Source organism: Mustelus asterias, chromosome 9 (assembly GCF_964213995.1).
Source record: "Mustelus asterias chromosome 9, sMusAst1.hap1.1, whole genome shotgun sequence".
In the NCBI taxonomy this organism is placed as follows: domain Eukaryota; kingdom Metazoa; phylum Chordata; class Chondrichthyes; order Carcharhiniformes; family Triakidae; genus Mustelus; species Mustelus asterias.
The window spans coordinates 112617725-112642217 of record NC_135809.1 but is presented as its reverse complement, the minus strand read 5'-3'; the positions used below and the strand labels follow the sequence as shown (position 1 = coordinate 112642217).

The following is a 24493-nucleotide window of genomic DNA, read 5'->3' as shown; positions in this document are numbered from 1 at the left end:
AGACAGAGAGAGAGAGCGACAGCCAGAGAGCGACAGCCAGAGAGCGACAGACAGAGAGCGACAGACAGAGAGCGACAGACAGAGAGCGACAGACAGAGAGCGACAGACAGAGAGCGACAGAGAGCGACAGACAGAGAGCGACAGACAGAGAGCGACAGACAGAGAGCGACAGAGAGCGACAGACAGAGAGCGACAGACAGAGAGCGACAGACAGAGAGCGACAGACAGAGAGCGACAGACAGAGAGCGACAGACAGAGAGCGACAGACAGAGAGAGAGACAGAGAGCGACAGACAGAGAGCGACAGACAGAGAGAGAGACAAAGACAGAGAGAGAGAGACAAAGACAGAGAGAGACAGAGAAAGAAATAGAAAGACACACAGAGAGACAGAGAGAGAAAGACAGACAGAGAGAGAGAGAGCGAGACGAAGAGACAGAGAGAGACACAGAGAGAAACAGAGAGAGACGAAGAAAGAGAGACAGAGAAACAGAGAGAGAGAGAGACCGAGAGACAAAGCGAGAGAGAAAAAGAGAAAGAAACAGAGAGAGAAAAACAGAGAACCAAAGGGAGAGAGAAAGAGAGTGAAAGAGAGAGGCAGAGAGACAATGAGAGTGAGAGGGAGGGTGATAGCGAACACACCTTGCTGAGAGTTTCTCACCTTGTAAACTGCTCCTTCGTCCATCCGCACCAACAATAACATCAAAGGTGAAGTCTGCCACAGGGTGATCATTGGGGCGTACCTCAGCTCGCCAACCTGTTCCTAAATTAAAGGCATGGTGGATAATTATGTACGTAACACAATGCATTACTCCCATCAGTAAAGGACCAAACACTTCAATCTGTTCTGTTATTATTAAATGGTCCTCGTCAACCTTATAGTCACTGTTTATACTAACTCACTGTACCAACAAATTCTAACTGGGTTGATATTTTAATAACGGATTCAATGACTTGTGAAATTAAACATTGTACGGATGTTTAAAGCATTTAGATAATCTGACACTATTTGAAAAACAAAAAAATAATAGGAATGAGTTGGGTGATTATATAATGCCTTTCTCAGGTTTCCCAAAGACAACTAATTATATCTGTTTTAAGGAAAATTGACTGTTAAGTTTCTGCACAGCAATTCCCAAAAGACATTGAGAAATCCTGGGAAACACCATTGACCAACCGTATAAATACCGTGGTGACAAGGGCAGCTGGGTCAGAGGGAATACTCTCCACTTGCTTGGATGAATGCTGATTCAACAACACTCAAGAAACTTGACACCATCCAGGACAAAGTATTTTTAATTTATTGATGGGATGTTAGCATCACAGCATCCTGACGGGGAAATATATCGCTGTTACTTCACTGTAACGGGGTCAGAATTCTGGAACTCTCTCCCTAACAGCACTGTAGGTGTACCCATAACCACATGGATTGCGGTGGTTCGAGAAGACAACTCACCACTATCTTCTCAAGGATAATTAGGGATGGACAATAGCCGGCGACACCCACATCCCACGAATGAATAAACTCCTGTATTAGTAATGTCCTCGCAATACAATAATCGCAAGTGAGTCGATGCTTTCAAATCCTTAACAGTGCTCCGTAAACGCAAGGAGTGGTCTGATCACATAGCGAGTTCTGTCACTGGACTGATCATCCAGGGAGTTTAAAACTCACCCCAGCAGTCAGAGAATCTAAATTAATTTCATAAAATCAGGCAATACAAAGCTGGTCTCTGCAAAAGTGTCATTAAAAACCCAACTAGTTTCCTAATGCCCTTATAGGGGAAGACACTTGCTGTCATTACCCAGTCTGGGCTGAGACATGACTCCAATCCAGTGCCAAAAGGGAAGGTCTGGAAAAAGTCTGAACTGTCCTCTGAAGTTACCTCGCCAGACTCTCAGCTGCATCAAACGGTTCAAGAAGGCAGCACACTACCAACTTCCCTGGGTGTCTGGATAAATGCACCCTTTCCACCAACTGCCACATCCCACAGGCTGATTTTTAAAATCTGGTAACATTCACGCGCACCGACTCCAATTAACACCTTTAACAGGTGACTGCTGCATTCGGAGAAATCTAGATGCTTTCCTTAGCATCCAGCCAATTCACAGTTAAATCCCTTTTTCATGGCCAATGAAGTCAAATGCTAATGAAAAGGGGGCAAAGGAATTATGTGCGCAGCTTTATCTAATCACGGGAAGCAGTGTTCCTATTCATAGCTTTGTTTAAATAATGACAAGTGTTTTTCTGTATAACGGTCTCCTAGGCAGTTATTGCATCGATGATCTATGCACGCACCGTGTTAAAATTGACTTGAATTATGTGCCAAATACTCAGGCAAACTTGAAGAGGCCACTCAGAACATCAAGGCAGTTTGGACAGGCTGCTGGCTGACATTCCTGTAGTGCCAGAAATACTTTCCAGGCGGTGACTCTATTATTATCCCCGGAGAAAGTTATAATCAGGGCCCGGTCGATTTGGATTCAGCAGGAGACAGGCCCAGCTCCTCTCTGCACCCTCGCAATGCACTTTATTTATCTACATCAGAATGGACATGCTAAAAAATGGACACAAGCGGTCCTGGTGCATTTCCTGCAAAGCTCAAAGTCACACCATGCATACCTTGGATTAGCCATTGTGAAACAAGACTCCAAACTCAGCAAGGTTCCTTCGGAAGAACCTCACAAATCCACAAGGACAGGGGCATGGGAATAGCACCCCCACTGAATCACAAATACTATCCTGACTTGGGAACTGTATCGCCATTCGGGGTTGGTTTAGCTCTGTTGGCTGGATGGCTGGTTCGTAATGCAGAGCGACGCCAACAGCCCAGGTTCAATTCCCATACTGGCTGAGGTTATTCACGAAGGCCCTGCCTCCTCAACCTGAGGTGTGGTGATCTGCAGGTTAAATCACCACCAGTCAGCTCTTCCCCTCAAAGGGGAGAGCAGCCTATGGTCATCTGGGACCATGGCAACTTTACTTTGTGGGTGGCACAGTGGCTAGTATTGCTGCCTCACAGTGCCAGGGACACGGATTTGATTCCTGGCTTGGGTCACTGTTTGTGTGGAGTTTGCACGTTCTCCCCGTGTCTGCATGGGTTTCCTCCGGGTGCTCTGGTTTCCTCCCACAATCCGAAAGACGTGCTGGTTAGCTGCTTTGGCCATGCTAAATTCTCCCTCAGTGGATCCAAACAGGTGCCGGAGTGTGGCGGCTAGGGGATTTTCACAGTAACTTCATTGCAGTGTTAATGTAAGCCTACTTATGACACTAATAAACTTTTTTTTAAATTCCTAGACTGTTGCTGGGCTAAAACTCTGGAAGTCCATCCCTAACAGTGCTGTGGGTGTACCTACACCTTCCAAACCCGTGACTGCTGACATCTAGAAGGACAAGGGCAGCAGATACTTGGGAACACCAGCACCTGGAAGTTCCCCTCCAAACCACTCACCACCCTGACATGGAAATATATGGCCGTTCCTTCACCTTGGCTGGGTCAAAATCCTGGAGTTCCCAAATTGCGCCCACTGAGCCCATCTAACCCATCTGTGGAACTCTTTGCCGCAGAAGGCTGTGGAGGCCAGGTCATTGAGTGTCTTTAAGACAGAGTTGGATAGGTTTTTGATTAATAAGGGGATCAGGGATTATGGGAAAAGGCAGGACAATGGGGATGAGAAAAATATCAGCCATGATTGAATGGCGGAGCAGACTCGATGGGCCGAGTGGCCTAATTCTGCTCCTATGTCTTATGGTCTCTAATCCAATATTTCCATTTAACCAGTGACTCCCTCAACCCCTAAAAATCAGGACTCCAACCCAAATCAGATCCCGGCTCTTGAAAATAGAGAGGATGCCGGAAATCCAAAATAAAAACACAAAATGCCGCAAACTTCCAGCTGGCCATTAACTGGCATTAATTGTTAATATTAATTGTCAGAATAATCTGGGCAATTTTTTTTAAAATGTATTCGTGGGACATGGGTGTCGCTGGCTGGCCAGCATTTATTGCCCATCCCTAGTTGTCCTTGGAGGGCAGTTGAGCGTCGACCACATTGCTGTGGTTCTGGAGTCACATGTAGGCCAGACCAGGTAAGGGTGGCAGATTTCCTTCCCTCAAGGACATTAGTGAACCAGATGTGTTTTCCCCGACAATTGACAATGGTTTCATGGTCATCAGTAGATTCTTAATTCCAGATTTATTTTATTGAATTCAAATTCCAACATCTGCCATGGTGGGATTTGAACCCATGTCCCAGTTTCTGGATTAACAGTTTAGCGATAATACCACTAGGCCACTGCCTCCCCCTATGGAAGGTGACCCTGAGGCTGTTGGATTTGCCTTAAAACCGAATTTCGTCGCCGCGTCCTTTTAGGGAAGAAAAACTACCATTCTGACCCAGTCTAGGCCGATATCTGACTCCAGAGCCAGATTAATGTGGACAGTTCCTGCCCTCTGAAGCAGCTTACTCAACCGAATCAAAGCTGCTACCTCGTGGTTCAAGAAGGTGGCTCAACATTAACTCCAAGTCTACAAAAATTATGAGAGGCATAGACAAGGTGGATAGTCAGAGGCTTTTTCCCAGGGTGGAAGTGTCAATTACAAGGAGGCACAGGTTCAAGGTGAGAGGGGGAAAGTTTAAGAGTGATGCGTGGGGGACGTTTTTGACGCAGAGAGTGATGGGTGCCTGGAACGCACTGCCGGAGGTGGTGGTGGAAGCAGGCACATTAGCGACATTTAAGAGGCACCTGGATGGGTACATGAATAGGGAGGGAACGGAGGGATATGGACCGAGTAAGGGCAGAAGGTTGCTTTAGTTTAGTTAGGGCATCATGATCAGCACAGGCTTGAAGGGCCAAAGGGCCTATTCCTATGCTGTACTTTTCTTTGTTTTTTTTGACAACTGAGGATGGACAATAAATGTCCCAGAAACACTCACATCCCGAGAATGAACTTTTAAAATGGGACCTTTCATTATTTTGCGTGTATTTTTACAAAGGTCCTCTTTTCTTCTGAAGCTCCAATGCTCTGGCTTTCCTAATCTTTCCTCATCACTCAACCCTAGGGATCAGGCTACTGACTCTTCTCTGTTGAATCTCCCATATTTCCCATTTGTTTTGACAAAAAAACAGCTCAGAATGTGCAAGCTGGCCAGGACGTAGTATGTAACCAAACTCAAAGGATAATACAGCACAGTAGGAGGCCATTTGGCCCATCTATCCCATGCCGGCTCTGTGAAAGAGCTGCCCATTTAATCCCCCCGCAAAGCCCCTTTAAATGGTTAATAATTCCCTGAACCGAACTTCTTCCACTCTCGTCTCTAAGTCAGAAGATCACAGGTTAAAATCCCAATCCCCAAGACGTGAGCACGTAATCCAGGATCTGGGCTGACAATGCCAATGTAGTATTGAGGGAGAGCTGCAATTTCAGAGGGACGGTCTCTTGGATAAAGCTTTAAACATCCCGTCTGCTCTTTCAGATATTAAAAGAGCCGGTGGAATTATCTCAAAGAACAAAATACTGGAAAACCTCAGGAGGTCCGACAGCATCTGTGGAGAGAGAATGGAGCCAGTGTTTCAACAACGATGGTTCTGTTTCTCTCCCCACAGATGCTATCGGACCTGCTGAGATTTTCCAGCATTTTCTGTGTTTGTTTTAGATTCCAGCATCCGCAGTAATTTGCGTTTATTTCAAAGAGCAGGTGATCTCTCCCCACCCAGTGTCTTAAATCGGTGTAGACCTGATGGGCCGAATGGCCTCTTCTACACTGTATGATGCCTATGATTCAGTGGATGGCACAGATATCGATAAACTCTGCTTGATCATAGAATCCCTCCGGCGCAAAAGGAGGCCATTCGGCCCATCGAGTCTGCACCGACAACAATCCCACCCCAGGCCCTATCCCCGTAACTCCATGCATTTGCCTTAGCTAATCCCCCGACACTAAGGGGCAATTTAGCACGGCCAATCAACCTAACCCGCACATTTTTGGACTGTGGGAGGAAACCGGAGCACCCGGAAGAAACCCACGCAGACACGGGGAGAATGTGCAGACTCCACACAGATAGTGACCCAAGCCGGGAATCGAACCCAGGTCCCTGGTGCTGTGAAGCAGCAGTGCTAACCACTGTGCCACCGTGCTGCCTTTGTAGGGGCGATCTTTTGTGGGGGTTGGGGGGAACGCATTTGGAGAAAGAATTTTCTTCCCCAAACTAAAGGAGCAGTGAGTGGAATGTAGAGGGGTGCAGCCTGGCTTTGTCCTGCTATCCCTCACCAGACATTCTGTGCACACCATATCCACCGAGGCCTTTCAGCTAAGGGAAACACCTGCCAGCCTGTGGGCTGGGGAACAGCACAAAATTAACAAAGGGAATGTCCAAGAAGATTTAATGGGACACATGTAAGTGAAGAAATCCCAATGGATTTGTCAAGATGCAGGTACCCGGAGTTATGAGCGTGATTAATGTGTGAAGAACATTTGTACAACATGTTGTTCTGATTCAGTGGAACAAATGGAGGGTTTTAGATGACACTGGCAGCACAGAAGATGAAACAGATACCCCAACGTGCGTCACAATTTCATAACAGAAGTCAGCGAGTGCCCACTGAGAGATGCCGACAAGGTTTTTAAATCCATTTCAGGTCACAAATTGGAATTTATTGCTTCAATACGTAGACGTAGGCTTGCATTCCCTCGAGGTTAGAAGGCGGGGGGGAGGTCGGGGGGAACAGATTGAGGCACTTAAAATGATAGTGGACTCAACAGACTTGATAGAGAGAAGCTACGGTGGGGACAAGGAAGTACAATCTTCAGATTAGACGTGGGCTGTTTACGAGTGAAATCAGGCAGCACGACTTCACACAAAGGGCAGTGGAAATCTAGAACTCTACAGTGCAGAAGGCGGCCATTTGGTCCATCGAGTCTGCACCGGCAACAATCCCATCCGGGCCCTATCCCTCCAACCCCACGTATTTACTCTGCCAATCCCCCGACACTAATGCTGAGTTTTACCACCCTCCTCGCCACGGGAATCGGAGCGGGCGGGGGCGGACCACGGGAAGGTCCGTTGACCTTGGGCGGGATTTTACTGTTTCCTGATGAGCGAGGCCTTAAAACCCCGCCCTAAGGGTCAATTTTAGCACGGCCAATCAACTTAACCTGCACATCTTTGGATTGTGGGAGGAAACCGGAGCACCCGGAGGAATCCCACGCAGACACAGAGTCATAGAGGTTTACAGCATGGAAACAGGCCCTTCGGCCCAACTTGTCCATGCCGCCTTTTTTTTTAAAACCCCTAAGCTAATCCCAATTGCCCGCATTTGGCCCATATCCCTCTATACCCATCGTACCCATGTAACTATCTAAATGCTTTTTAAAAGATAAAATTATACCCGCCTCTACTACTACCTCTGGCAGCTTGTTCCAGACACTCACCACCCTCTGTGTGAAAAAATTGCCCCTCGGGACACTTTTGTATCTCTCCCCTCTCACCTTAAACCTATGCCCTCTAGTTTTAGACTCCCCGACCTTTGGGAAAAGATATTGACCATCTACCTTGTCTATGCCCCTCATTATTTTATGGACCTCTATAAGGTCACCCCTAAGCCTCCTACGCTCCAGAGAAAATTCAGCCTCTCCTTATAACTCAATCCATCAGGTAGGGTCACAAAGTGGTGAATTAACTGGGCCAAATAAGCCAAAGAACCCAAATTCAAACCCCACCGAGGCAGAATTTGAAGTCAGCTTACAAACAAGAAGTGTGGAAATAAAAAGCTGCTCTCAGTTAAAGTGACCCTGAAGCAGTCGGACCGTCACCAAAGAAATCCAGACGGGTTCACTCATGTTCGTTAGGGAAGGAAACCCGCTGTCCCTACATTGCACCAACTACCCTAGGGGTGGCACAGTGGTTAGCACTACTGCCTCACAGCGCCAGGGACCCGGGTTCAATTCCGACCTTGGGTCACTGTCTGTGTGGAGTTTGCACATTCTCCCCGTGTCTGTGTGGGTTTCCTCCAGGTGCTCCGGTTTCCTCCCACAGCCCAAAGATCTGCGGGTTAGGTTGATTGACTATGCCAAATTGCCCCTTAGTGTCAGGGGGACTAGCAGGGTAAATATGTGGGGTTATGGGGATAGGGCCTTGCTGGGATTGTGGTCGGTGCAGACTCAATGGGCCGAATGGCCTTCTTCTGCACTGTAGGGATTCTATTCTATGAAGACACTCCATTGTATCAAACCCCTCGCTCAGTGGTTCAGGACAGCTGCTCGCCCTCTCAGGATGTCTATAGAGACAGGCAATAAACATTGACCTTTAGCAACACCCACATCTGGAGAACAAACTCCAAGCCTTTTAACAAAACATTGATTTTCCTGTCCTGATCCTCCCCTCTGACTCCATCCTCTTTGCTTCTGCTTATTTAGCACGTTGGAACATTTATTTATATTAGAAACGCAAGTAGCTGGCTGTTATTAAACACCCTAGTTAAAAACTGTGGGACTCAGCGGAACGAACACAAGTACTGAAATTAGCAGTCACTGTTAAGTCTGCAGTCTTGCTTAGGATGAGCCTGAAGGTGAAGGCCGCTCGCTCTATCATGCCTCAGCTGGTGCCAACTCGTCAACTAGATGGTCAAGCACAAGTCCCCTCATACTTGGCGAAGAAATTAACCCAATTATTTTTGATTCTTAAAAGATTTCAGGGCTGTGTGCAGGGCAGTGTTAATGGTCTGACCTTGTCGGGATTGTAGGATGCACATGATCATCTTTCGTGGGCCTCACACTATAAATGTAGCTCCGTAGAGCCCAATAAAATGTTCCATTGTGTGTTGCGAATGGCCTGGAGTCCAAAGCAAATAAAGCTTTCTAATTGGCAAAAGGAGCAGGGCGGCGAATGAGGAGAATTTATTTATGCCACTGGTTGTTACGAACTGGAATGTGCTGCCTGAAAGGGCAGTGGAAGCAGATTCAAGAATAACTTCCAAAGGGGAATCAGATAAATGTTTGAAAATAAAGTATTTGCAGGGATGTGGAGAAAGGGTTGGGGTGGAGAGCTGGGGGGCGTTTAAAGTTTAATTATTAGTGACACAAGTAGGCTTACATTGACACTGCAATGAAATACTATGGTCGAATAGCTGGCAGAGGGATCATAGAATCTCTACAGTGCAGAAGGAGGCCATTCGGCCCATCGAGTCTGCACCGACCACAATTCCACCCACACCCTATTCCCATAACCCTACATATTTACCCTGCTAATCCCCCCCGACACGAGGGGTCAATTTAGCATGGCCAATCCACCTAAGCCACACATTTTTGGGCTGTGGGAGGAAATCGGAGCACCCGGAGGAAACCCACGCAGACATGGGGAGAATGTGCAATCTCCACACAGACAGTGACCCGAGGGCGGATTTGAACCTGGGTCCCTGACGCCGTGAGGCAGCAGTGCTCACCACTGTGCCACCCCTACCACTGTGCCACTAACCCTAACCCTCGTCACCTAATGTGGGGCACAAACCCACAACCCTGAGATTAAGTGCCTGGGTAGTGTGTTTTTCTTTTATTCATTCGTGGGACACGGGTGTCGCTGGCTGGCCAGCATTTATTTCCCATCTCTAGTTGCCCTTAAGGTGGTGGTGGTGAGCTGCCTTCTTGAATCGCTGCAGTATTTGCCGCACAAAGAACTGGGTCATGATACCAGTTGCCACTTGCGGAGCAGAAAGGTAGATGGCTGGGTGCAGGGGCGAAGCGGAGAGAGAAGAATACATGTGAACGCACTCTGGGTTTCTTGATCCTCCGGGGGCTCCAGTAACTGCACAAACTCCACATTAACTTGAATCTCCACCCCCAGTAACAACGCCACTTTAACCAGGATTAGCTGGAGCTGTCGAATACCTGTCAGCAAAACATAAAGAGAGAGAATCAGCAAAAAAATAAAATAACCAGCGCATAGACACGTGAATCTTTCAACCAAAAAATAATCAGCATAATACGGCAAATAAACCCAAAATCAGCATTGGCGCAGATGGAGCCTTTATTTTTTATATATATTTATTTGTGGGACAGGGGCGTCACTGGCTGGCCAACATTTATTGCCCATCCCTAGTTGCTTGAGGGCAGTTTGAAAGTCAACCACATTGCTGTGGCTCTGGAGTCACATGTAGGCCAGACCAGGTAAGGACGGCAGATTTCCTTCCCTCAAGGACATCAGAGAACCAGGTGGGTTTTTCCGACAATCGACAATGGTTTCATGGTCATCAGTAGACTCTTAATTCCAGATATTTTTTATTGAATTCAAATTCCACCACCTACAGTGGCGGGATTCGAACCTGGGCCCCCAGAACATTAGCTGAATTCCTGGATTAATTGCCTCGCGATAATGCCACTAGGCCATCGTCTCCCCTCCACTTATTAAAATGGTGAAAAAATTAACAAGTTAAAATAGACAGGGCTGTGGGAATAGAGTAGGGTGCTTGGGATTATGTGTAAAGCTCCTTCAAAGGGCCATCAGAGGTGGGATGGGCAGGATGGCCACATTCTGGGGGCTGTTATATCATTATTTGATTGCGCAATAAGTAAAGCTTCCATCACTTGAAGCTGTGGGTTGGTTATCGAGTGAGAGTTCAGAAAGGTACTTACTGATGTGATCTATCGCTCCTGCACAGAACTTGCCGTAAAACTTCTTTGCAGCCAAGGAACGCAGGTCCTGAATGGTGTATGGCCAGAGGTGCAAGACGTTGTTCCTGGCAAAGGTCTCCCTCTTCTCTATCACCACCACTTTGCACCCCAGGAAAGCCAGTTCGATGCTTGTACGCAGTCCACAGGGTCCAGCTCCAATGATCAAACACTACAAACAGAAATTGAGATCATTTGAGTAAAAACATCAAAGTAGGCAGATTGAGATAAAATGGAGAGAGAACGATGAAAGAGAAAAAAAAGAGGGAAAGAAACATTAAAAAGCATTTAGATAGTTACATGGGTACGATGGGTATAGAGGGATATGGGCCAAATGCGGGCAATTGGGATTAGCTTAGGGGTGTAAAAAAAAAGGGCGGCATGGACAAGTTGGGCCGAAGGGCCTGTTTCCATGCTGTAAACCTCTATGACTCTATGAAACCAAAGAAGAAAGAAAGAGAGGGAATGAGCGAGAGAGAGGAATAAAAGAGAGACAGAGAACAAAGAAGCATGTGAAATATATCCAAAAGTTAGCGTGCACAAGGCTTAAATTTGTAGAACAAACAAAAGTATAACATTAATTAATTGGAGTTAATGGTTTTATACTCATTCTTGGGCATCGCTTGCAAGGCTGGCATTTACTGCTTACCCCTAAAGTGCCCTTGAGAAGGTGGGTTGAAGTTTTTTTTCTTGAACTGAAGAACTCGTCATGCAATTTGAGTGAGTAATTAATGACTTTTTGAACTATCAGTTGGAGAACTGGCAACAGTAGAAAAGGAAATTGGACATCATTAATTCCAGCCACACTTTGTAGTTCTTCTGGAAGGGGTTTAAGAGCTTTCAGTAAATTTACTCAATTTTCCTGAGGACCCAGTAATGAGTGATGATAGTTTTGGGCCATAGTGGGATAGGGGGAAGGGAGGAGTTGGGAATGGATCACACAAACTATTGCTAAAAATATCATGGTAACTAAGGGCCCTTAAGTAAACAGACCTGAAGCCAGCAATCTTCTTGGCAGTGTTAGCCATTGATTAAATAATGACTAAAAACTGCACATAGTTATTGCCAGTGAATTTGCACCATGCCCTTTCATGGTCACCTCTCTGAAACCTACAGTTTTCCCTCTTTTTATAACTGAGACTTGCAGATGACGGAGAAAGAACACGGAGACAGAACATAGAGAGATAGAGCAAGAGAGAGGATCATAGAATCCCTACAGTGCATAAAGAGGTCCATCGAGCCTGCACTGATAACAATCCCACCCAGGCCCTGTCGCTGTAACCTTACGTATTTACCACGCTAGCCGCCGCCCTCCCACCAACCCTCCCCTATTCTAAGGGGAAATTTAGCATGGCCAATCAACTTAACCTGCACATCTTTGGATTGTGGGAGGAAACCGGAGCACCCGGAGGAAACCCACGCAGACATGGGGAGAATGTGCAGTCTCCGATTTTCAGTTCTGAGTTTCGTTGCTTTTGTCAGGGTTGAAGATGAAGCTCTTTCAATAGCGGGCACTCATAGAAACCCTACAGTACTGAAAGAGGCCATTCGGCCCATCGAGTCTGCACCGACCACAATCCCACCCAGGCCCTACCCCCATATCCCTACATATTTTACCCGCTAATCTACGCATCCCAGGACACTAAGGGGCAATTTTAGCATGGCCAGAGGAGCAAATGATGGGGGTCAAACAGCTAAAGGTGTTAGTTTTGAAAGAAAATTTAAACACAAAACAAAAGGCATAGAGGTGGGATTGTGTGTGTCTGTGTGTCTGTCTGTGTCTGTGTGTGTTGGGAGATGTTTATGCCACGAGATGCTTTTATAACGTGCCTGCAATCCTGCCGGGTTATGTCATTTACTTCCAGATTTAATAAATCACCAAAAAAGGCAATAAACCCCCTCTTGTTCACTGGCTGGATGTTTGACAACTCAGAGTGGTTCAGGATGAATCAGTAGTCCAGGAATTAGCAATGCATCATCCATCAATCCTACAGACATGGACCAGCGTACTTCCAAATGACTTAATCCGACTAGAGAAGGAGATGGCACCGAGGGCTGAAGACGAGGAGAAATGTCTTCACCTGAATCTTCCGACTCCTCTGCCCCAGAGGGCTCTGGGTACTCAGCTGATTATATTCAAGATGGCGGTTAATAGATTTTTGGGGATTATGGGATAGAGCGATACTACAGGACGGTGGAGTTATGATGGAAGGTCAGTGACGCTCTCAGTGAATGGCGGGGCAGGTTCAAAGGGGCAAGCGATTTGCTCTTGCTCCTCTTATGCTCTCATTGAACATATTGAAAGGGTGTTTGTCTGAATTTGCCCAGCCTAGTGAAAATGGAGTTGGAGGAAGGGCTGGCAGAGTTACATTGCAATGACTTGCTGGCCCATCCTCGCTTTCGGGTCCTTTCCAAGGGCAACCCGGAAACAGGATCAACTGCCCACTCCACTGATGTGGGCAGCCCATTAGGACAATTGAGACCTCACTTTGTAATGGCGCGAGTATTTTATCAATGTCAGCGAGGTCTCCCACCCTGTGCAGAGACCACTAGCAAAGTCAAAGTGATTCCCAGTGGTAGCCCAGGGGATTCATTGGAGCCGGACCCATCACTCCCAATGACAGGGCTGCAGGAATGAGGCTGCAACCTCGTCCACCACAAGTCCTGGGAGGGGTTTCCCCTCCATCCTGATAGAAAGACCTGCCTCAGGCATGTATTAGCTGACATCACAGCAGGCAGCCAAAGCTACCTCCATGTTGATGCACTCTCACACTCGCCTATCTGTCTCAGCAGCATCCACCTCTCCCGGTGGAGCTGGACATTGCTGCAAGCCCTCTGATTGGGGGTCTGAATTCTCTGCAGTTGCCCTCAGCTTGCCCCCCCCCTCCCCCTCCCCACCCTGACACAAAAGTTTGTGCCTTCAGTGTGGCTAGGTCAGCAGCCCACAGTTACCTCCCTACCTACAGACCATATGGTGAGGCAGCACCCTAGCATATCGTAAAGGGCTTTAATGCACGGGTAGCACAGATGGTGGCCTTGCCATTGAGGACCATTTTCCAGAACCCATTCAGTGAGGTGAGTATGGGGTGTAGAAGGTTCAATTACCCTGGGGGTACGTACGCGGTCATTCGTTTTTCCTGCACTGCAGAGTGGTCCTCCTATGAGTTGAATTGGCACTCACACCCTAGCGACCTCCTCCCACACAGGTGTGGCGAGAAGATTGGGCCAGCTCCTCCAATGCCACCTGTCCTCCACTGCTCGTCTCTGCTGAGGCATCGCTGAATCTTGGGGCTGGTGCTTGTCGAGTCCTGCCCGCGATTTCCAGCTCCGAACTCCAAGGCGTAATGTGATCGAGTCTGCACCGACCACAATCCCACCCAGGCCCGATCCCCATAACCCCATGCATTTACCCTAGCTAGTCCCCCTGACACTAAGGGGCAATTTAGCATGACCAATCCCTCTAACCTGCACATCTTTGTAGTGTGGGAGGAAACCGGAGCACCTGGAGGAAACCCACGCAGTACATGGAGAGAATGTGCAAACTCCACACAGGCAGTGACCTGAGCCGGGAATTGAACCCGGGTCCCTGGCATTGTGAGGCAGCAGTGCTAACCATTGTTGTAAAAATCCATCTGGTTCATTAATCTGCTGTCCTTTACCTGGCCTTGTATGTGACTCTAGACCCACAGTTATGTGGCTGACTCTAAACTGCTCTCTGAGTGGCCTAGGAAGTCACTCAGTTATATCAAAATCGCTTTGCCAATCCACATGAACTGTCTCAGTTCCAGGTGACTCACTACCACCTTCTCAGGGGTAGGCAGCAAATGCTGGTCTTCAGTCTCTCAGTTTCATTGGGTCCACTGGACTTACTTGCTAGAGTTCTTTCATTTGTGGCCGATCTAGGCACCCTTACTGCCATCGGAGTACTTCCTTCAACTGACCGGGTGAAGGTTCAGATGGTTCCTACCAGCTGCTCATGATTGTACCAAAATGCTTGGCATGATAAGATTAGAAATCACCAAAGGTATTGCTGTCCACCTTTGAGTGATAATTAAAACCAAAGGCATTTTCAAGATGGAGCATGGCTGGAACTTAACATCCATCTCTCATTCCCCTGAGGTGGGGGCAGTGGGAATGTCCTTGAACTGAGTGGCTTCATAACCTCTTTTGGAGAGCAGTTAACAGATTAGGAATGGACAAAGTTCTGGAGAGCTGTGGGTCTTTACTCATTTGGAGTGGTTATAAATACTCCTGTGCCTGTGGGGCATGTTTTAAAATGCGTGAGAGCTCAGATGTAGCCCAGCGATGTCATGCCTACAATGAACTCCACAGGAAGTGAATAATCCATCATCCTGTTTGTACTGGCCTGTTTCTGTTTCCCAGCTCCAGGTAGCATGAAAACTAATCAGTGCTGGCCCCAGCGTGAGGAAATATTTTGCAGTGAAAATTATTATTTGCTTGCTGTTTCCGTTTGAAAGAAAGGAACTCCCAGAGGAAGAAGCTTCCTGATCCTGCAAATCAACGTTTACATGAAACTTGCGGCAACTCTTTCTTATTGTTCTCAGCAATCCAACTCGTCTGCCGTTTGAGAACAGACTTTCTCCTTGCTTAGCCACACATGTGGAAAGTCGTCACCAGACTCCAAATCCAACTTCCTGTTGTTTCCACACCTTCACGCTCTTCCCTCTGGGATCAGCGTGCAAAAGGGGCAGCGCGGTGGCACAGTGGTTAGCGCTGCTGCCTCACAGCATCATGGGCCCGGGTTCAATTCCGACCTCAGGTGACTGTCTGTGTGGAGCTCCCATGTTCTCCCCGTGTCTGTGTGGGTGTCCTCCAGGTGCTCCGGTTTCCGTCCACAGTCCAAAGATGTGCAAGTCACGTGGATTGGCCATGCCAAATTTCACCTTCCTGCCCCAAGATGTGGAGGTTAGATGGATTAGTGGGTTAAATATGGGGATAGGGCCTGAGTAAGATACTCTGTCGGAGAGTCGGTACTGATTCGATGGGCCAAATGGCCTCCTTCTATACTGTAGGGGTTCTATTATTCCATGAAAAGGCTGCAGATATTGTGGAGGGGTTGGGGGTAATAGGTCACTCCCATTATCGCTGCAGTGTCAGTGCTCCATGAGATTGGGTCAATGGTTGACAGGTGAATCCACATCAAACCTTTCCGAGTTGGACTGCCCGAGCCAGAGAACGTACAAGTGGCATCATTTTGCAGAGAAAATGAAGCATTCCCTTAGTTGTGGGTGTGTGAAGCTTGTCCCCCTACACCATCAACATCAAGTATTCACTAATAAATCCATAGGGAATTCAGGAGAAAGGTCTTTACCCAGGGAGTGGTGAGAGTGTGGAACTCACTACTGCACGGAGTGGTTTGAGGGAAAGCTTTGATACATTTATCATAGAACCATAGAATCTACAGTGCGGAAGAAGGCCATTCGGCCCATCGAGTCTGCACCAACCACAATCCCACCCAGTCCCTATCCCCATCATCTCATGCATTTTACGCTAGCTAGTCCCCCTACACTAAGGGGCAAGTTAGCATGGCCTATCCACCTAACCCGCACATCTTTGGACTGCGGGAGGAAACCAGAGCTCCCGGAGGAATGCCACGCAAACATGGGGAGAATGTGCAAACCCCACACAGACAGTGACCCAAGCTAACCACTGTGCCACCCACCCATTTAAGGAGAAGCTAGATAAACACATGTGGGAGAGAGGAAAGGAAGGATATGCCGGTAGGTCGAGTTGAAAAGGAATGGGAGGAGGGTTGTGTGGAGCATGAAGTTTAGCACTGAGCAGTTGGGCTGAATGTTCTCTTTCTGCCTTGTAAACAGTTTGTACGATTACGTGAACCACATAGGCAGAAAATGAAAATGATTCAGACATCTGATTTGGTGAAACTCAGATCAGTAGGACCCACATCGAGATGTATCTTTACAATCAGAAAGGCAACGCTTAGAAAACTACGGGGTTTACGTGTGGGACCTGGGTTAGTGAATGGATGAAAATATTCCCAATTTAGCTGTTTGATGAGGAATGAAACTTTGACAAGACATTTAAATGCCAATCTGTCTTGTAACTGAGAAAGCACGCATGGGTTAGACAGGAATGTTCTCAAGTGAACATTTGCTACAAAACAGTGAAGTATTGGAACATCAAAACTCATAAATCTTTGCATTCCTTTACAAATTTAGTAATTGCTGGACTTGCATGGGAGATTTTGTGGTGCCCACACAGCAAATAGTTTCCACTTCTTTAATAACATGATTCCTGGCTACACCCAGCAACATTTTAAAAGTCCCCAAGTAGCTCATTTCTCACCGGAAGCCAAGCTTTCTGCGCCCCTTATGGGTTCAGCCCCTTAGGACGAGCACTTTAAACCTGTAATAAACCAGCTCAAACAGAACTATATCTTTGTCTTAATACTACCATTTGTGGTTGAAGGAGATCCAGTATTTGTTTCTATAGGGATCAACGAATATGAGGGGAAAGGGGAGCTATCAGGATATTGAATTTGACGATGAGCCACGATCATAATGAACAGAGGAGCAGGCTCAAAGGGCCAAATGGCCTACTCCTGCTTCTCATTTCTATGTAGTATTTCCCCCAACCTACAGCTAGCAACATAGATGCCCCACTGCAAGTTCTCTGAAAGTACGTGCGGTGCAGTGGTTAAAGATGTTGGACCGACTTTCCTGGAGACCTGGTCTAATAATCCAGTTGAAAATACCACCATGGCAATTTCAGAATTTGAATTCCCATTTTGAAAACCTGCAAATAAGATGCTGGGATTGTTAAAAGCAATGATGACATTAGTGGACTGTGGCAAAAAGCCAACTGGTTCACTCGTGTCCTTTAGGGAAGGAAAACTGCCATCCTTGCTCAATCTGGGTCTAGATGTGACTCCGGTCCCACACCAAGGTGGTTGACTCTTAGCTGCCTTCCAAAGTGACCGAGCAAGCCCCTCAGTTGTATAAAGCCTGCTACGATGTGGAGATGCCTGCTACACAGTGTAACAGTTCCAAAAGGATAACCCACCACCACCTTTACATCCCAAGGATGGGAAATAAATGTCACCTTGGCCAATGATGCCACATCTCCCACCCATTTGGGAGGGTGGGGTGGGAGGAGGAAATTGGTCCTGGTATTAGGTCAACTTGTGCCCAAAGGTAGACATTCTCTTCTGATTCGAAAACAATATAACTTAATATTTATTACCTCCTGCTGTGCCAAGTAAATTTCCTGCGAACCTCACACCAATTTCCTGCTGTCACTATCACTCCATGCACAGAGGAAATTCAGATTTTACACCCTGTCCAATTTCCACTGAAGTTACAGAATTAAAACTCCACACGTGTAACTTTTTTCCCCCCCAAAGTCAAAAATGGACCAAAAGATTAAGGCACCAAATTCAATGGGGGGTGGGGGGGGGGGGGGGGGGGGGTGCAGCAGCATGGAATGAATGATTGTAACATTTAACAAAAGTAAACTCATTAGGTGGCAGGAGGGAAAGCTGGTCTTTTATCACGGGTTCAAAATCAGCCGTGAGAATGATTGGGACGTTTCAACTCTTGCTGTTGGAAAAGGACTGTTTTGTTAAGGGTTTGGTTGGTGTCTCATTAATGAGATCTTAAGAACATAAGAACATAAGAAATAGGAGCAAGAGTAGGCTATCTAGCCCCTCGAGCCTGCCCCGCCATTCAATAAGATCATGGCTGATCTGACGTGGATCAGTACCACTTACCCGCCTGATCCCCATAACCCTTAATTCCCTTACCGATCAGGAATCCATCCATCCGCGCTTTAAACATATTCAGCGAGGTAGCCTCCACCACCTCAGTGGGCAGAGAATTCCAGAGATTCATCACCCTCTGGGAGAAGAAGTTCCTCCTCAACTCTGTCTTAAACCGACCCCCCTTTATTTTGAGGCTGTGTCCTCTAGTTTTAACTTCCTTACTAAGTGGAAAGAATCTCTCCGCCTCCACCCTATCCAGCCCCCGCATTATCTTATAAGTCTCCATAAGATCCCCCCTCATCCTTCTAAACTCCAACGAGTACAAACCCAATCTCCTCAGCCTCTCCTCATAATCCAAACCCCTCATCTCCGGTATCAACCTGGTGAACCTTCTCTGCACTCCCTCCAATGCCAATATATCCTTCCTCATATAAGGGGACCAATACTGCACACAGTATTCCAGCTGCGGCCTCACCAATGCCCTGTACAGGTGCATCAAGACATCCCTGCTTTTATATTCTATCCCCCTCGCAATATAGGCCAACATCCCATTTGCCTTCTTGATCACCTGTTGTACCTGCAGACTGGGCTTTTGCGTCTCATGCACAAGGACCCCCAGGTCCCTTTGCACGGTAGCATGTTTTAATTTGTTTCCATTGAGATAGTAATCCCATTTGTTATTATTTCCTCCAAAGTGTATAACCTCGCATTTATCAACGTTATACTCCATTTGCCATATCCTCGCCCACTCACTCAGCCTGTCCAAATCTCTCTGCAGATCTTCTCCGTCCTCCACACGATTCACTTTTCCACTTATCTTTGTGTCGTCTGCAAACCTCGTTACCCTACACTCCGTCCCCTCCTCCAGATCATCTATATAAATGGTAAACAGTTGCGGCCCGAGTACCGATCCCTGCGGCATGCCACTAGTTACCTTCCTCCAACCGGAAAAACACCCATCTTGAGACTTGTATGTTTAAACATGAGCCATTTATTGGTGATCTTTGACTGTGTATGGATCCCAGTTACTGCCATGCATGATACTTCTTCCATGCATGTAGGTTCCTTCGAGGCTGTTCTCTCAGTCTATTACCATGTGACTTGATACATCATACCATGGCCGGTGCTGTTCTCCAGTCCTATGTTAACCTTTTACATTACAATGGTGTGTAGGCACATACAACATCCTACAACCAGGACCTTATGTAAAGCAAGTTTTCATAATCTCAGCCCAGTTCCAAATGGACTGACCCATAGCCCAAAAGAGATCAGTGCATGCAGATAAAGAACACAACTAAAGAATAAAGAAATGGAAATGTGGTGCGGTATAGGATTATAGCATTCCATAACACTGTTGGAGGGCACGGAGTCCTGTTGAAAGTTATCATTGAATGGGTTTCCACCATCCTTTCAGGCAGAGCATTCCAAATCCTAACAAGTCCATGCATAAAGAATTTCTCCTCCTTTCCCACTCTGGTTCTTTTGCCAATGACCTTCAATTGATCCTTTGGTTTGCCGGCCCTCTTGCCAGGAGGAACAGTTTCTCCTTATTCACTCTATCAAAATATTTCATGATTTTGAACATCTCTATTAAAGCTCCCCTTAACCTTCTCAGCTATAAGAAGAACAGTTTACTTAATCATTCCCATAACTAAAGTAGAGGGTGTTTTCTCTGAAGTTGGGCCATACACATTGCTGACGAAGAGTGTGGTTGAGTGTGTCCCTGCGGACTTAACCTTTGCTCCAATCAATTGTGTTCCAAAGTCTCTCTAATTCTTTTGACGCTTTTCAAAGCCTCTCGAAAACTCTACTTAGAGTTATAGAGGTTTACAGCATGGAAACAGGCCCTTTGGCCCAACTTGTCCATGCCACGCAGTTTTTACCACTAAGCTATTTCCAATTGCCTGCGTTTGGCCCATATCCCTCTATACCCATCTTAACCATGTAACTGTCTAAACGCTTTTTAAAAGACAAAATTCTACCCGCTTCTACTACTACCTCTGGCAGCTTGTTCCAGACACTCACCATCTTATGTGTGAAAAAATTGCCCCTCTGGACCCTTTTGTATTTTTCCCCTTGCACTTTAAACCTATGCCCTCTAGTTTTAGACTCCCCTACCTTTGGGAAAAGATGTTGACTATCTATCTTATCTATGCCCCTCATTATTTTATAGACCTCTATAAGATCACCCCTAAGCCTCCTATGCTCCAGAGAAAAAAGTCCCAGTCTATCCAGCCTCTCCTTATAACTCAAACCATCAAGTCCTGGTAGCATCTTTCTGCACTCTTTCTAGTTTAATAATATATTTTCTATAATAAAGTGACCAGAATTGTAGACAGTATTCCAAGTGTGGCCTTACCAATGTCTTGTACAACTTCAACAAGACGTCCCAACTCCTGTATTCAATGTTCTGGCCAATGAAACAAGCATGCCGAATGCCTTCTTCACCACTCTGTCCACCTGTGACTCCATTTTCAAGGAGCTATGAACCTGTACCCCTAGATCTCTTTGCTCTATAACTCTCCCCAACCGCTCTACCATTAACTTCTAGACTGTGCCTTGCAACACCTACACCTCCCCATTCTGTTTTCATTCTCAAAGAATCATAGCATCCCTACAGCACAGGAGGTGGCCATTTGGCCCATCGAGCTTGCACTGACAGCAATCCCACCCAGGCCCTATCCCCTAACCTCATGTATTTACCCTGTTAATTCCCTCTGACAATAATGGGCAACTTACCATTGCCAATTCACCTAACCTGCGCATCTTTGGATTGTGGGAGGAAACCGGAGCATCCGGAGGAAACCCACGCAGACACAGGGAAAATGTGCAAACACCCACACAAAAAGTGACCAAGGCCAGAATTGAACCTGGATCTCTGGCGCTGTGAGGCAGCAGCGCTAATCACTGTGACACCGTGCCACCCCAAACAGGCTGTAACAGGCACAGAATGCTTTCCTTTAGGTGAGTGATTGTTTTTTTCTGACCCATTACAGGATGCCCAATGTAGAACAACATGAATCTTCAAACACTTCAAGCAGCACAATATTCACCACAGCTAAAAAAAAATTAAAAACATCTTTCTCAGAGTTTAAAAGTTTGCTTGTGTTTAAATACCCTCCAGGCATCTCTTGACGAGTTTAAAATAACCATTCACCCAGTTTGTTTTTATAAAAAGAATCACAAGATAGCCATGATGAAAAAGAATGATCTGTCCAGAACCACGTGCTCTTCTCCCTTGCAGCAATCAAATTGTTTCTTAAATCATTCCAGAAGTTTCACCCCAATTGCTCTCTTTGGAGTCCATTCTTTATGCCAATCATGCTTCGGTTTGAAGAACTTGTTGATATTGATTCCTGTTACCTGGTAGAATCTGTGTTCATGTCCAGCACCCAGTGCATTCTTTTTTAATCATTCATGGGACGTTTGCTTTTTGGCCAGTATTTATTGCCCATCCCTAGTAGCCCTTGAACTGAGTGGTTTGCTAGGGCAGTTGAGAGTCAAGCACATTGCCCTGGAGCCACAAGTAGGCCAGACCATGTAACGACGGTAGATTTCCTTCCCTATAGAACATTAGTGAACCATCTCGGTTTTTCCGACAATCGGCAATGGTTTCATGGTCATCGGTAGATTCAAAATTCCAGATAGTTTTTATTGAATTCGAATTCCACCACCTGTCGTGACGGGATTTGAACACGGGTCCCCAGAACATTTGCAGAATTTCTCGATTAATAGTCTAGCGATAATAGCACTAGGCCATTGGGGGCATGATGAGCAGAAGCAACTGTCTTTGTCTGCTCCGCACCGCACCGTACCCCCCCTCCCCCCCCCCCCTCCTCCCCCCCCCCCCCCCTCCTACCACCACAAACTCAGTACCCCTGGCCACCAACTTCCTTTCTCTCCCTGGCAACTGAACTAGACTGTTGGCCAACTCGGTGCCACATCAGACTCTGAGATGAGCTTCTGACCATACAGCCATATCATCACTAAGACCGTCACTTCTCCCTGGCTCGGTACCTCAATATGTTGGAGCTCCTTGGTCTTTGAGCGATGCCGTCAGGAGCTGCTTGCTCCATGGGCCACCCATGGTGTCAAGGTGGCGGATGGGGATATGCCAGACAGAAGCACAAACCAAAAAGTCCCCAATGGCAGAAGAAAGTCTGCCGGTCTCACTGGCTACGAAGGCAGAAGAAATTTGCAGCGGTAAGGGGGTCCTAGTCATCATGACTTGACAAGTCACGGAAATCTGTCCGTCAAAATCGAGAATGATGGCGCCCTAAGGTTCCCACATAACATAAAGTCATGCGCAAGCTTCCACCAGGATCCATTGCAAAGTCCTTAGTGATAGAGAATTGACGATAGGGACAGGAATGTCGACCTGGGAGTTCCTAGTCAAGAATCTGCCCACAAGTGACAGATGTATGAAGATGGTTGAACTTCAATGTTCAGACTTGGATACCTTTGGACAGCAGCACCTGTGACTGAGCAGTAGCTCAGGCCTCACCAAGACCCTGTATAATTGGAACAACACAACCCTGCTCCTGTACTCAAAACCTCTCGCAATGAAGGCCAACATGCCATTTGCCTTCTTTACCGCTTGCTGCTGTCGGCGGACTGCTGCTGGTTGGACAGATCATCAACTGGTTTGATTGGTGGTAAACAATCATTCAGCACCAAGACCTGGCAAAACCTAAAAGACAAAGAGGAAGGAGGTCCATGTCTTTGCCCTAAAGCAATCTGACTGGAGAAGAATTCCAAGTCTGACTGAATCCGGAAAATCTTCACACATCCAACTCCATTCCAGAACAGTGCAATCAAATAAAGTCAGCTGTACTGTGCCCAGACTATTGGGTTCAAACATTGCTGCCACCAGTACTAACTCTTTAACCTCAGTCACCTCCATGTCAAAACTAAACTGACCACCGTAGATATGGATAATCTACAGTGTGCCGATGATCACTGTGTCATTGCCCATTATGCAGCAATTTTAAAAGCCACCCTTGATCTTTTTATTTCTGCCTGCACGAAACCCGGCCAGTCCTTGAATATTGTCAAAACAAAACTCACGTCAACACATAACTGATCAAATATTCCACCTCCCAGACACGTTGAAGCAAAGACTGGAAAAGGTTGAGCATTTCCCATATCTTGGCAGCCATTTCTCTCAAAAGGCTACCATTGACAAGGAGATCCAACGCCCAATCAGCTGTGCTAGCTCAACCTTTACAAACTATGGTGGCAAATGTTTGACAATAAAGATCTCCAGCAGCCCACAGTCCTGGTACACAGAGTAGCGATCAGCCCCAAACTCCTGCTCTGCTGAGACCTGGGCTGTGTATCAGTGACACATAAGAGCGCTAGAGAAATTCTATCAGCAATGCCTCCACCGCACAGAGGGAGGTGATGGCCTAGAGATATTATCGCTAGACTATTAATCCAGAAACTCAGCTAATGTTCTGGGGTCCCAGGTTCGAATCCTGCCACGGCAGATGGTGGAATTTGAATTTAATAAAAAATATTTGGAATTAAGAATCTACTGACGACCGTGAAACCATTGTCGATTGTTGGAAAAACACATCTGGTTCACTAACGTCCTTTAGGGAAGGAAATCTGCCATCCTTACTTGATCTGGCCTACATGTGACTCCAGAGTCACAGCAATGTGGTTGACTCTCAACTGCCGTTGGACAGGTAGCAATGGGCAATAAATGCTGGCCCAGCCAACGGTGCCCATGTCTCATGAATTAATTTTTTTAAAAGCCTCTGGATTCAATTGGAGACCATCCAACAAACACCTTCTTGAAGTCAGTTTCCCAAGCATTCAGGTAAAACTCCAAAAAGAATCAGCTTTAATGGACTGGGCACTGTTCAAATGGCTGCAAGCCATCTCCCTTGACAGGTCCTGTTTTCTGAACTCTCAAGTGACTAATGTTCTGGGGAAGGACAAAGTAAACTCTTCAAACGCTTTGAAGCTCTCCTTGAAGCAGAGCAGCATTGATATTAATGACTGGGTGGTGCCTGCTCCAATTGTTCAGAATGACGACTTGGTGATTAGACATCTGGGATTGATTGAGAGATTCTTCTTTGCATG

The 24493-nt window shown here is 46.7% G+C and overlaps 1 protein-coding gene across 1 annotated transcript in view; it reads right to left on the bottom strand.

Annotated features, from left to right (window-relative positions):
- mical2b (microtubule associated monooxygenase, calponin and LIM domain containing 2b) overlaps positions 1-24493 on the bottom strand; it is a 267163-nt gene that overhangs the window by 158010 nt on the left and 84660 nt on the right. The window contains 3 exon segments of the mRNA XM_078221390.1: positions 638-760; positions 9766-9882; positions 10627-10834. Coding sequence (XP_078077516.1) covers positions 638-760; positions 9766-9882; positions 10627-10834 — 448 coding nt within the window.